General features: G+C 54.2%; 3 protein-coding genes across 3 annotated transcripts, besides 9 other annotated features; all 3 read right to left on the bottom strand.

Annotated features, from left to right (window-relative positions):
- Nucleotides 1–89: 89 nt before the first annotated feature.
- Nucleotides 90–1,988, bottom strand: Tco025E_05094 (uncharacterized protein; the record flags this gene model as incomplete). Its single annotated transcript, XM_029371997.1, has 1 exon — nt 90–1,988. One exon carries the CDS (start codon nt 1,986–1,988, stop codon nt 90–92), a length of 1,899 nt encoding a protein of 632 aa, XP_029227894.1.
- Nucleotides 1,989–2,033: 45 nt separating this feature from the next.
- Nucleotides 2,034–2,053: a microsatellite.
- Nucleotides 2,054–2,399: 346 nt separating this feature from the next.
- Nucleotides 2,400–6,458, bottom strand: Tco025E_05093 (uncharacterized protein; the record flags this gene model as incomplete). Its single annotated transcript, XM_029371996.1, has 1 exon — nt 2,400–6,458. One exon carries the CDS (start codon nt 6,456–6,458, stop codon nt 2,400–2,402), a length of 4,059 nt encoding a protein of 1,352 aa, XP_029227893.1.
- Nucleotides 6,459–6,475: 17 nt separating this feature from the next.
- Nucleotides 6,476–6,517: a microsatellite.
- Nucleotides 6,518–6,566: 49 nt separating this feature from the next.
- Nucleotides 6,567–6,625: a microsatellite.
- Nucleotides 6,626–6,878: 253 nt separating this feature from the next.
- Nucleotides 6,879–6,895: a microsatellite.
- A 401-nt stretch (nt 6,896–7,296) lies between these two features.
- Nucleotides 7,297–7,329: a microsatellite.
- Nucleotides 7,330–7,530: 201 nt separating this feature from the next.
- Nucleotides 7,531–7,590: a microsatellite.
- A 2-nt stretch (nt 7,591–7,592) lies between these two features.
- Nucleotides 7,593–7,618: a microsatellite.
- Nucleotides 7,619–7,813: 195 nt separating this feature from the next.
- On the bottom strand, nt 7,814–10,006 carry Tco025E_05092 (uncharacterized protein; the record flags this gene model as incomplete). Its single annotated transcript, XM_029371995.1, has 1 exon — nt 7,814–10,006. The coding sequence occupies one exon, from the start codon at nt 10,004–10,006 to the stop codon at nt 7,814–7,816; it is 2,193 nt and encodes a 730-aa protein (XP_029227892.1).
- Nucleotides 10,007–10,259: 253 nt separating this feature from the next.
- Nucleotides 10,260–10,283: a microsatellite.
- Nucleotides 10,284–10,636: 353 nt separating this feature from the next.
- Nucleotides 10,637–10,676: a microsatellite.
- Between the last annotated feature and the right edge of the window lie 198 nt (nt 10,677–10,874).

The following is a 10,874-nucleotide window of genomic DNA, read 5'->3' as shown; positions in this document are numbered from 1 at the left end:
TTTTTGGGGGGGGAGTTTTCGTCCAGCACCGAGGTCGAAGAGACAGTGACGCAGCCGGTGTCCAAGAACTGCAACGAGAGTAAGGTGCGTCAGGAGGAATCACGCTTCCGTGGCGCGTGCCCCTCCATCAGATGCAAACCTCCAGAAACCACCTGCGGCTTGGACTCCTTTAGCCGCTTGGCAAACTCGTAACGCGCCTTCAGCGCCGCCATACGACGCTGCGTGGGGCTTGCGTTCTCTTTTCCCTGCCGTTTTGAGTCGTCCGTGCTGGCTGCAACTTCCGCAGACGTCGCAAGTGTTCGCGCCTTCGCGCCGATAGAGCCCGTGGCCAAGAGCTGTTCCCGAAGGGTCTTTCCATCGATGGCGGCGCCCTTACTGACCGTCCCCGCGCCTCCCTCAGAGGCGTGAAGCTGGTGGTTCAGTCGCTCAATCCACTTGTCAGCTGATCCGCAGAATGCCTCTGCCGCTCCACTCACTGTGCCCGATGATGGCGATATTAATGATGATGATGACAACAATGCCCGGTTTTCCGCAGCCCCCTCCTCCTTTTGCTGCTTCTCCGCGTACTCAGTCAGTCCAACTGCATCGTTCAGGTACCGCATCTGCGCCGCCTCCACAGTGGCGAACATCACTTCAATACGGTAGTCCTTCGAGACGCGTGTGCCGTACTCAAAGGTGTGGAACGGTTGATGAGTCCACTTATACCCCATCTTGTACTCCCCAAGGCAGGGCTGCTCCACTACGGCAAGACTTCGCGGGCTCATGTAGAGTCGAGGAAACCAAGGGCTGTCCAAGTGCTGCAGATGCATGACTGTTGTGGAAACAAGATTTAATATGCCCACATACGGGCCAATTGCCGCCGGCTTTTTGTGAATTGGGTACCCGGAAAAATTTCCAATCATCTCACTAACCTGGCAAATGTTGGGTATGCTGGGGATAAGGCCAAGGTGGAAGAATTGCCCCAGCACCCGCTGCAAGGACGGGGCACGGCTTATCGCAAAAGCCAGGGTGTCCTTTCCGGGTATCCCCAACTCCTTCTCATAGAGGTTGACGCAATAACGCGATTCCTCGGCGATGTATGCAGCGCGGGCGTCTTGAAGCAAATGCAATAACTCGTCGGAAATACACGCCTCATCCTCGCGTGTGATAACACCTTGATAGCTGGTAAGGCCAGCCACGAACATCTTTCGCATGCCGTAGGTCGAACGGGGCTGACCGATGCTCTCATAGTTGGGCTCCAGCAGGTTTTCATCAAACACGCTGGTGTAGGAGCCCTCGTCCTGCTTACGCTGCCTTCGTTTGTCGTCAATAACTCCAGCTCCATCCTTCTGAGTTGTCAAGGTGTCATTTGCCTTCCCCACGACCTCTCGCCCCCCGCCTTGATGCTGCCGCCGTCGTGCCAGCGTCCAGGAGTTGTTTCGCTTCCGCGAATCAAGCTCCTCTCGGGCTAATACAGCGTTATAGAGAGCGGAATCTCGTGGAATTGTCATCGACCCCGTTTGTCCGTGATACTCGCCTGCAGACATTCCCCCCAAGTCAACATCCTCCTCGCCGCCGTCGGTAAATTCCACCACAGATGCAGCGTCTCGCTCTAGCGCCGCCTGCAGCATTTTCCGCCGGTCCTCCTTGGACACCCGTGCCGCCTCGTAGCCGTGTTCGTCGATGCCGTCATACAGGCCATAACGCCTTGGCACTGGCGAAAGCCACTCCCCGGGCACACCACGGCGACACATGTCCGCCTCCTCCTGCTCCTGCTGTAGTCGGTGCTGCTCGCGCTGCGAAAGCTCATGTGTGAGGCCGCCCGGGGGACGAAACGACGCGGCGGAGCCATGGCTTGATTGCTGCTGGAAAGGTGGCCTGTCACTGCCGCCCGGGCGTGGCTTCTGCCCCTCCTTCATGACAAACTGTCTTCGTCGTCGTGGCGGCACAGCGGTGCCTGCCGCGACTGCATGTCCCCATTGCAAAAAGCATCGGCGGCTGGTCTGCATGCCTTTCCTCGCCCCCTCCTCCCTTTCGGCCCGACCAACACGAATCACACACACACACACACACAGTGAGAGCGAGAAAAAAAAAGAACGAAAAAAAAAGAAGGCAACAACAGCAGCAAGGAAAAGGAGTGACGCATTAGCCGCAAGAATAATAATATTTTTTCAAAAAAGAGAAGAATTATACAGTAGTCATTGGAGAAGTGCATACAAATACGCCAGAAGCAAAAGTAGAGAGGTATTGTGAGAGCGGCAGGTGGATGCACGCGAAGACGACGTGTGCGAGTGAGACGAAGGAGGATGGGGGTGACAACTCATAAACTCCACCCAAACAGAAAACCCGTCAACGCGGCAAATACGCACATGTACACACCCCAACGGCAATCTTCACCGGCCTGTAGCATTCACGCGGGGTCACTGGGACGGGTGCGGTGCTGTGACCCCAACCCCACCAGCCCCGGAACGGGAGAAAAAGCGTGCCGCATCTTCCTCTCCCCCAGCATCGGCGCCATCATCATCATCTGTCAAAAGATACGTTTCCAGCACTCCCTTCCCGCCCTTTGTCACTGGTGACAAGGAACTGCGAAGCTGCAGTCGCCCCTCCGCTCCCATTTCGCGAAGTGCATCTTTGAGGTTCGTCACGCGCTGACGAACTCCGGTCGGTCGGGAAGAAGACATCTGCCGTGATGGAAATACGACTCCTAATGGAAAGGAGGATTGGTTGCCGTGCTTGCCAGCCGCATCCTCAGCTTTCCTCGGCAACGACTCCGCCGCCGAAGCAAAAAGAAACACGTAGTAGTTGGCGGTCCGCAGCGATCGCCAGTGGGCGTCACTGCACAACACGTCAAGGACAATGCTGCCCAGCAAATGCGCTGCCTCCTTGACTCCAACGGCGGGATTGTCAGCATCGCAATGGAAGCCTGCAGTGCATCCATCAGGCCCCGCCCTGTCCGCGTTCGGAGGTTGGGCCGCTGATGGCATCAGGCGCTCAAGGCACGCCAGATGCCACACGTTAAGGGCGCTGGCGTCGACACCGCAGCCGCCACCGTCGCCACACAAAGGAGAAACCCAAGAGGGAGGGGCGCCGTTCTTCTCTCGCCACTTACGAACAGAGGCCCCGTTCACCCCATTCATTACTAACAAGCAGCAGAGACTCGTAAGTAGCCGCGGAGTAACAAACGACAGGGAATCTCCGTCAGACGGGGGTCCTCCACGTGATTGCTGACACAAAGCCAGCAAACACGTCACCACCAACTCCACATCCGGGCAGCTATGCACAAGAATAAGGCAAACGCGCTCCAAAAGGGAGGGAGGAAACACTCTGCGATCCGACGCCTGCGCACGAAAGCAACGTTGAACCACGCCCCAGTGGCGCGCCGTGTCGAAGAGGGCTGGTAGATTTGTCCCGCTTTCATCCTCAAAAGTCGCCTCATCTCCAGCCCCAGCTGTACGCCCTTCTCGCGTTATGCCGTTCACTGCCGCCGCCGCCGCCGCCGCCTTCTTCGCCTTGCTGTCTATCGCCCATGCAAGCAATTCCAAGAGGGAGATGTAAATGTGCCTTGCCGAGGCCGGATTCCACTCCAACTCGTTCTGCAGGGCTGAGAGCGATTTACTTGCAACATCCATCGAGCACGCAACGGCACGGTGCATGTACGACGAGACGCAAACAATGCGCCTGTATTCGTCTGGAATGGTGAGAGAAAGCGTCGCCAAATGGGACAGAACCATTTCCAACAGCGAACGACCGCCCGTGCGAAAAATAACCGGACGATGCTGGGCAATGACCTGCCACGCCAAAGAACCGCTCCCAAATGAGTAATGGTTTGCTAAGCGCGTCGTCGCCGTGTCATTGTCGCCGCCCCAAAGCACACCAACAAGAAGACGTTCTACGGCGGCCTCCTCTGTGAGTTGATCCAGCAACGTCTGATGTCCACCCACGAGCGCCTGAATCCCTCGCACCCCACTGCGCGAGAGATATGTGGCGCAGCACCGACGCAAGAAGGCGACCACGCTTGGATGACAGTAAGGAAGAATATCCTCTTCTATGCATGTCACCAGGGAAAAGGACCGGTTTTCGTCCGCGATCTCTCCTGCTTCAGTGACAGACAACGGGGGCTCGCCGAAGGATGACAGGAGCGACACAAGACGCAAAAACAGGAACATGGACGGTTGTGAGGCTTCCGCAAGAATGTCACCGCAACTTCGACGTTCTTGTAGGTCTAACTCCTCAAGAGGAGATGCGGGGCGCAACATGGGCAACGACGTATGTTCACGGAAGATCTCAATAATGCTCAGTCGGGCGGCCTCGATCTCATCCATGGCGTCTGCTGCGTAGCTTTTCACTTCTTCCGGGGTCACGAAGACAGGAATGCTGGGCTGGGAGGCAGAAAGGCTTAACGCCTGGCCAAATAGCTCTCGGTCCTTCCAGTGAAGCTGCTGCTGCTGCTGCTGCTGGGTATGCAACCCTGCATCTTTACAGGGGTTACTGTCCGTGGAGGCTTCGCTCGCGACACTCTTGAAGCGAGTGCTGTGGGCGGTGACAACGCGAGCCCGCAAACGTCTGGAAGCAAGAGGAATGTCGCTTATCGATTGAGGCCGCGTGAACCCATTAACGGTGCTGCTCCCAGCGTTTTCCGCCTCACGCTCCGACAAACACTCAAGACGCCAACAACACAATGCCTCCTCCTTCCCACAAAAGCTCAAGCGACGCGTTCCTAGCGAAGAAACTGCCGCCTCTTCGAGTGCCGCAAAAGAAAGTAAAGTTGTGACGGTGTTTCCGGCGTGAAAAACATGTGGAAAGTGCTGAATCAGTTTAAAATGAAGTTGGCGCCAAAGTGCCGCCGTATTTCCAGGACGACGAACCGGTGAGGCGTGAAATACACCTGCCTCTTCATAGCAACGAAGCACAGTTGTAAAGAGCAGCTTGGTCCAGCCTGGCGCCGCCGATGACTTTAGTGTCTCCCCGCCCTGCTTCGACCTCTCTGTGAGGCTGGCCCAAGAAGAATGCATTAGTTGCGGACAGGACGCCCTCTGCATGAATGTTGTGTATTCGTCAGAGACGGAGCGTACAAGGCGATCGTACGTTGCCCCTCCTCCTTTTTCCCGCAAAAAGGCCTCTGCATGGCGTTCTAACACCGCCGCTGCAGCTATTGCCCCAATGAGCACAAGCCAATCCTCGTATTTTTCCTGAAACGCATGGAAATGCAGATCGGTACGGCAAGCCGAGGGCTCCGCTTTGCGGCCAGTGTCGTCCAGGTTACAAGTGCGGGAGGCACAACAAGTCATATACACTCCCTTGTAAATGAGTTCCTTTAAAACGAATTCGTCTTCCAGGGCAGGGATGCCGAGACATAACGCCACCTTCATCACCCGCGTGAACAACGGAGATGCGACCATGTATTTCTTGTAGGGAATTTGCGCCAGAAGCCTGGAGATCTTCTTCCACTGCAAAGTGCTGACGTCACCCTGTGCCCTGACGTCAGCAAGCATTGAGGATATATCCTCCTCAAGGTTTGGCCCCAGCTCAACCGGAAACAAGTGTGGATTATGGCGCCACCAGCGACGAAAAAGTTCCACCGCCATGTACTCCTGCCCCTGACGTAGCAGCGTTTCAAAGGTAAGATGAAACGCGTACGCGGAGCATCGCATTGTTTGGTTCAAGACAGGACGCAAAGGCTCCAATGCGGGCTCCAACACCCCGCCCATCGCCTCACCGCCGTCAAGCACATATGACATCAACGCCTCTTTCGGTATTTTTTGTAGACCACTTCGCAACACCTCCCTTTCGTATTGCAACTTGTCCTCCATCTCCTGTAACTGTGGTGTGCCCTGCAGCGCTTTCTCTCCTGTCGCCATCACCGCATCCGCCGTGGCTCGCGTGCTTTGCTGCCGAACCATGCGAAGGGAGTGACGCACGAGCCGAACAATCTCGGAAGGTGTCACATGTCTTTTTCCAGTCCCACAGTTCACCTCCTCGTCCTCGCGGACGCCCTTCTGCAGGCATGTGGCTTCATCCCCATCGCCTTCACGGCTGCCGACGTAGTCTTTTGCAGATCCACCCGCCGGGCCACGCTGGGACTTCTCCTCGTCGTTGCAGGCAAAGAGCACGGCATGCTTCAAGTTCGCAATCAAGTGCCATGGCCGCAAAGAGAGGGAAGCAGGGGGAGCGGCGGCAGTGGTGACGGGCCACTTGCCCCCTGCAACGCTTGCGCCACAAGCAGCCGGCCCCCGCTTTGCACACAAGGCGCGCTGCACGAAGGACTCCCGACGGGAAGCGGCGTCGTCGACCACCTCGTCCCCCGTGAAGCAGGTGGGAAACAACGCGGCGAAGAAGGGGGTCACGTGCGACTGCCTCATCCCTGACGGAGAAGACGCCGCCCCTCTTCGCGCCCATAACAGCGGCGACGCCCTTCTCGGCGTCACGAAGTGCGGGGCCGAGGCCACGGAGTGGAACCGTCGACGCCCATGCTGCATGACACCTGACTCTACTCGAATACGAAAAGGAAAAGAGAAAAACAAGAGCAAAAAAAAAACATCCATGAAGGCAGCCGCAGCGCAATGCTGCTGAGGGCTCAGACGCCGACACACAGACACACACGCACGCACACAGATGAAACTAAAGAAAGACACACACACACACAAGATCTCCATTGCAAGTTGGGGGGGGGGGGAGGAGGGAGAGAGAGAGATCAGAAAAGCAAGAAAAAAGGAATCGCAGCAACAAGGGCGGGGACACGGGAAAGAAAAAAAAACCGCCCGTTGAAAACATACACATTGCCTCCAGCGTAACAAAATTATAATGAGCAAGTCTGACGGGGACGATAAGAATGAAAGAGGCAGAAAAGCAAAAAAAAAACGCAATTTATATGCACAGAAAAAAGGGGAAAAGGGCGTTGGTGGTGGTGGTGGTGAATTCAAGCAGCAATACGGAGTTGACTCACGCAAAAGAGACTGTGGGGAAAAAGAGACACAGCAAGCAGCAAAGCAAATATAAGCAATAAAAAAAAAACGGAATGAGTAATGCAAGAAGGTGACATCATCACACATTTCGCTCAGCGGGGAGAGCCATAAAAACCACAAAGAACACTTGTAAACGCCCAATCAGGGAGAGCAACGCCCTCGTTCCACCCCGCGCGCCTTTTCCACCCCCCGTAATTCATCACAAAACCCCTCTCATGGGCCCTCACACGTCGGCCGATCCCGGAGACCCGCAAAGGAAGAACAACTAATAAAAAAAAAACACGGCGGTCGCTAAATTAAAGCAAGTGAAAAAAAATTGGGAATAACGGCCGTAAGAAGTGATAAAACGTCCACACACAAACACACACACATACATACATACATAGCAGAGGCCAGATTGCCGGTGATTACAGTCTTTATAATAAGCATGTGTATAGAAGAACTCACAAAGACGCCTGTCTAGGGAATCAAATGAAAGAATTACTCAGCACACGTTCTGCTCAGAATGACGGAGTGTTCATTTCTCACTATATTTCTTGTTTGTTTTGGTTGCGCGTCCTATCCATTCTCTCGGTTTGCCTAATGGGAAGGAAAACAAAAAGCAATAGCAGAAGAACAACAACAAAAAAAAAAAGAGAAGAACAAACGTTTTTTTTTTGTTTTGTTTTTTTCTTATGGGGTCCCATCATTTGAAAGCCTTGCCTAGCAAGCCTTATTGGGAGCCACAAAAGTCCATTTTTCTGTTATGGGTTCTTTGCTCCGTTTTCTTTTTGCCGCTTGGCATTTTCTTTGGGTTTGACAACCCCAAGCCCATTTGCCTGAAAAACGTTGCGAGGGTTCACGAGGGAACGGCTTGCTCTTGTACCGTGTCACTGGCGTGATTCACGAGGCCCACGCGCCATATCGACAAACAAGCGGTGCCCGCGCGGTTTTGCAATAACCACTGGACGAGTCAGGGTGGTAGGTGACTGTTCCTGCCAACTTCGTCCCCCAGCACTTCCTCTCGGGGATGCGGCTGCTGCTGCCGTCAAAGACTTTGTCACTGCGGTGGCAGCTCCGCTGCCATTGAGATACCTCGCAGCCTTTTTCCAGGCAGACGGCTTCACATAGCGCGTTCCCGGTGAAATGAGTGGGTGATTCGTGAGGAAATGAATCGCGGAGGCCTTCTGCTCCAGCTCCTGTAATACAACCTCCCCGCCATGGGTGGATGTTGAAAGAGAAACCTCTGCTTTGCTTCTCGAAGCGGAGCTTTGCGCTGAGCCGGCCTGTGTAAGAGGTGTAACTAAAGGCTGATCAGGCTCAGGACTCTCCCCGCCATCTTGTACCATACGGTGTCGCTTCTGTTCAGTCTGGCGCAACTTCCAATGCACGAGCAGTGTGTTAACATTATCAAGCCATTCTTGCAGTATGGCGCGGACAATGACGAGTTGCCGGTCGGCTGGATTGTTGACAAAGTCATTCACAAGAATGGCATTGCGTCGATTCATACAAACACATGAAGGCGCATTCTCCACAATAATGTTACGCTCGAGATGACGCCCGATACGGCGTAGGTCCTTCGTATACCCTCCATCACGGTACCAGCGCACATCACGGTAGATGACATCGTCGAGAATGGTGCCGTCAGGGTCCAGGCGGGCGATAACAGGCCGAGCAACCACTTCTACACTTGCTGTCCAGATTATTATCTCCAGTCGCAACATAACACCGTCCTCTGGAGGGGTTTCTGTTGCCGACAAACAGCCACTCCCAGCACCGCCGCATTTTCCACTCACCACTCCCTGGGTGGAAGACTTAGTACCGGTGGATTCCATCAGTGGTTCACCCGCGTGTAGTACCGGATGCGGGTATAAGGACCTAAGGTGCCTCAGCATCTCAACAGCGCCAGGGCGAAGTATCGCCGGACCATGTTGACGGTTGTTACACAGCGTTTCGTCAAGGTCAAAAACAATTGTCGCGGTACGTTCCTTCTCAGCCGCCGATGCCAAACTTCGAGTGAGAAGTTGTCGGGTCGGGTACAAAAAGTTGTTTGGCAACAAACCACCTAAAGCTTCTTCAAGGGATGAATGTGCACTTCGCCTGACAGACGCCTTTCCATCTGAATTGGCAGTCGATGAAACTTCACAGCTCAAGCTTACAGACGGTGCGGACGATGCACGTGATGTAGAGGTAGAGAAATATTTTGACACCGTGCCCTTCTCCTCCGTCTGCTTCTTTCTTCCATTTCTCGGAACGGTCAGGGGAGGCATAACTGAATATCGCATGGAGAGTGGCTTCTCCGGTGTTTCCTCCTCCTTCATAGAAAAAGAGTTCTCAGTAACGCGGCAGGTGTCACTCGAAACTTTGTTGCTATTCCTCTGTTCATCACTACGACCAGTAATGTTCCCCGAGTTGTCACCAGAGGCGAGCAAAACACGCAAAGGCGTTACTTTTGAAGCTCCTTTTACATGGCACATCCCATCCATCAGTAGCTCAGAGATATCATGTTCCACAATCTGCATCACAGAAGATCTACTTTTTGTCTCTGATGCCTGTGGATGTGACGAGGACTCAACGTTGTTCCTATTCTCGTTGCTGCGGAGGCCAAACTCCTCCGGTTCTGCTACTACAGTCGCCTCACTGGATTCGCTAAGCCTAGCCTTGGTGGGTTTCGTATTGGATGCCTTTGGCCGCAGCTTCTCCCTCCCCGTTGTTGGCGGCGTGCCAGACAACATACTCGCCTTACCTGTATCGTTACCCTTTGTAGTTTTGACCTTCTCCCTTTTGCCGCCCTTAGGGCCCTTACTTGCCTTTGCTGAGGCTTCCACACCGGAGGGCAGTGCGTGGCGTTTTTCGTCGGCCACAACGTCGTTGCGGTTCACGGCAGGCCCTACCGCCAGCGGCAACGACGCCTGCACCCCCTCGCTCGGAGCCTTGCACGCAGCAAATAGGCTTTCATCGTCCAGTACCTCGCCCGTCACGGTCGCAGCCGGCGTCTTTTTCTGGCCTGACGCCGCCTTGTCTTGCTGGCTCTTGCGAGAGCGCTTCTTCGAAGCAGGGGGCGGCGCCGCAAACCTCGTCATGTCTCCTGCAAGCTTCACGCACGGAATTGCGGGACACGCACTACACACACGAAGAAGCAGGACACCAGAGATGAAATATATATATATGCGAAGGGTAGAGAACTGTGTGCAGGCGTCTGCCCGTCTGTCAGCTCGCCTACCCACACAAAATTGTATGTTTTACCTTTGCTGCTCCTTCGCCCTTTCACTATGCTTGTTTGTTCTTTTCAGCCACGCACACTCGCACCCGGAGGCTGTTTCGGTGCAACACACCCTCTCTCTCTCTCTCTCTCTCTCTGACAGAAACAGATGCAGCACCGTGTCTCTTTTTGTGACCACAAGACCTGAGTACGCGCAGCGTGATTTTCCTGCAAGGGCCAGAACGAAAAAAAAAATAATGAAGAGATAAGTGCGTATGTTTGTGTGTGTATGTGTACAGGCGAGAGACAAACAATCTACATCCTCACAAAGAGAGGAAGCAACCACAGCTGCTCCCCTGCCCGTTCGCATACAAACAAAAACGCACGCAAGAAACAAAAACACATTAGCTTTTTTGCTGACAGCATCGTCACCCACGCAAACACGCGCCTCAACCCACCTGCCCTCCACTGCTGAAAACAACAATTCAAACCAATGCTGCTTCCAAGCCGTGCACACACACAGGCACGCACACATTTACCCACGCACGCACTCTATCATCATGTGTGCGTGTGCATCTTATATCTTCTCCCCCATACCGCCTTCAGCTGTTCTTCTTCTGCACTCCTTTCTGCACCATTTCGTCGGCCCTCTGCTCTGCGGCCACCAACGCAAAAGAGCGCAAAAAAAAAACAAAGCAAAAGAGAAGGGTTGAACAATAGCGTGGGTAGGACAACTTGAACTAATTGTA

The sequence above is a fragment of the Trypanosoma conorhini genome (genome assembly GCF_003719485.1).
Source record: "Trypanosoma conorhini strain 025E chromosome Unknown Tco_14.4_contig_00284, whole genome shotgun sequence".
In the NCBI taxonomy this organism is placed as follows: domain Eukaryota; phylum Euglenozoa; class Kinetoplastea; order Trypanosomatida; family Trypanosomatidae; genus Trypanosoma; species Trypanosoma conorhini.
Note: the sequence above shows the minus strand (reverse complement) of the source record. Positions and strands in the feature narration are given on the sequence as shown.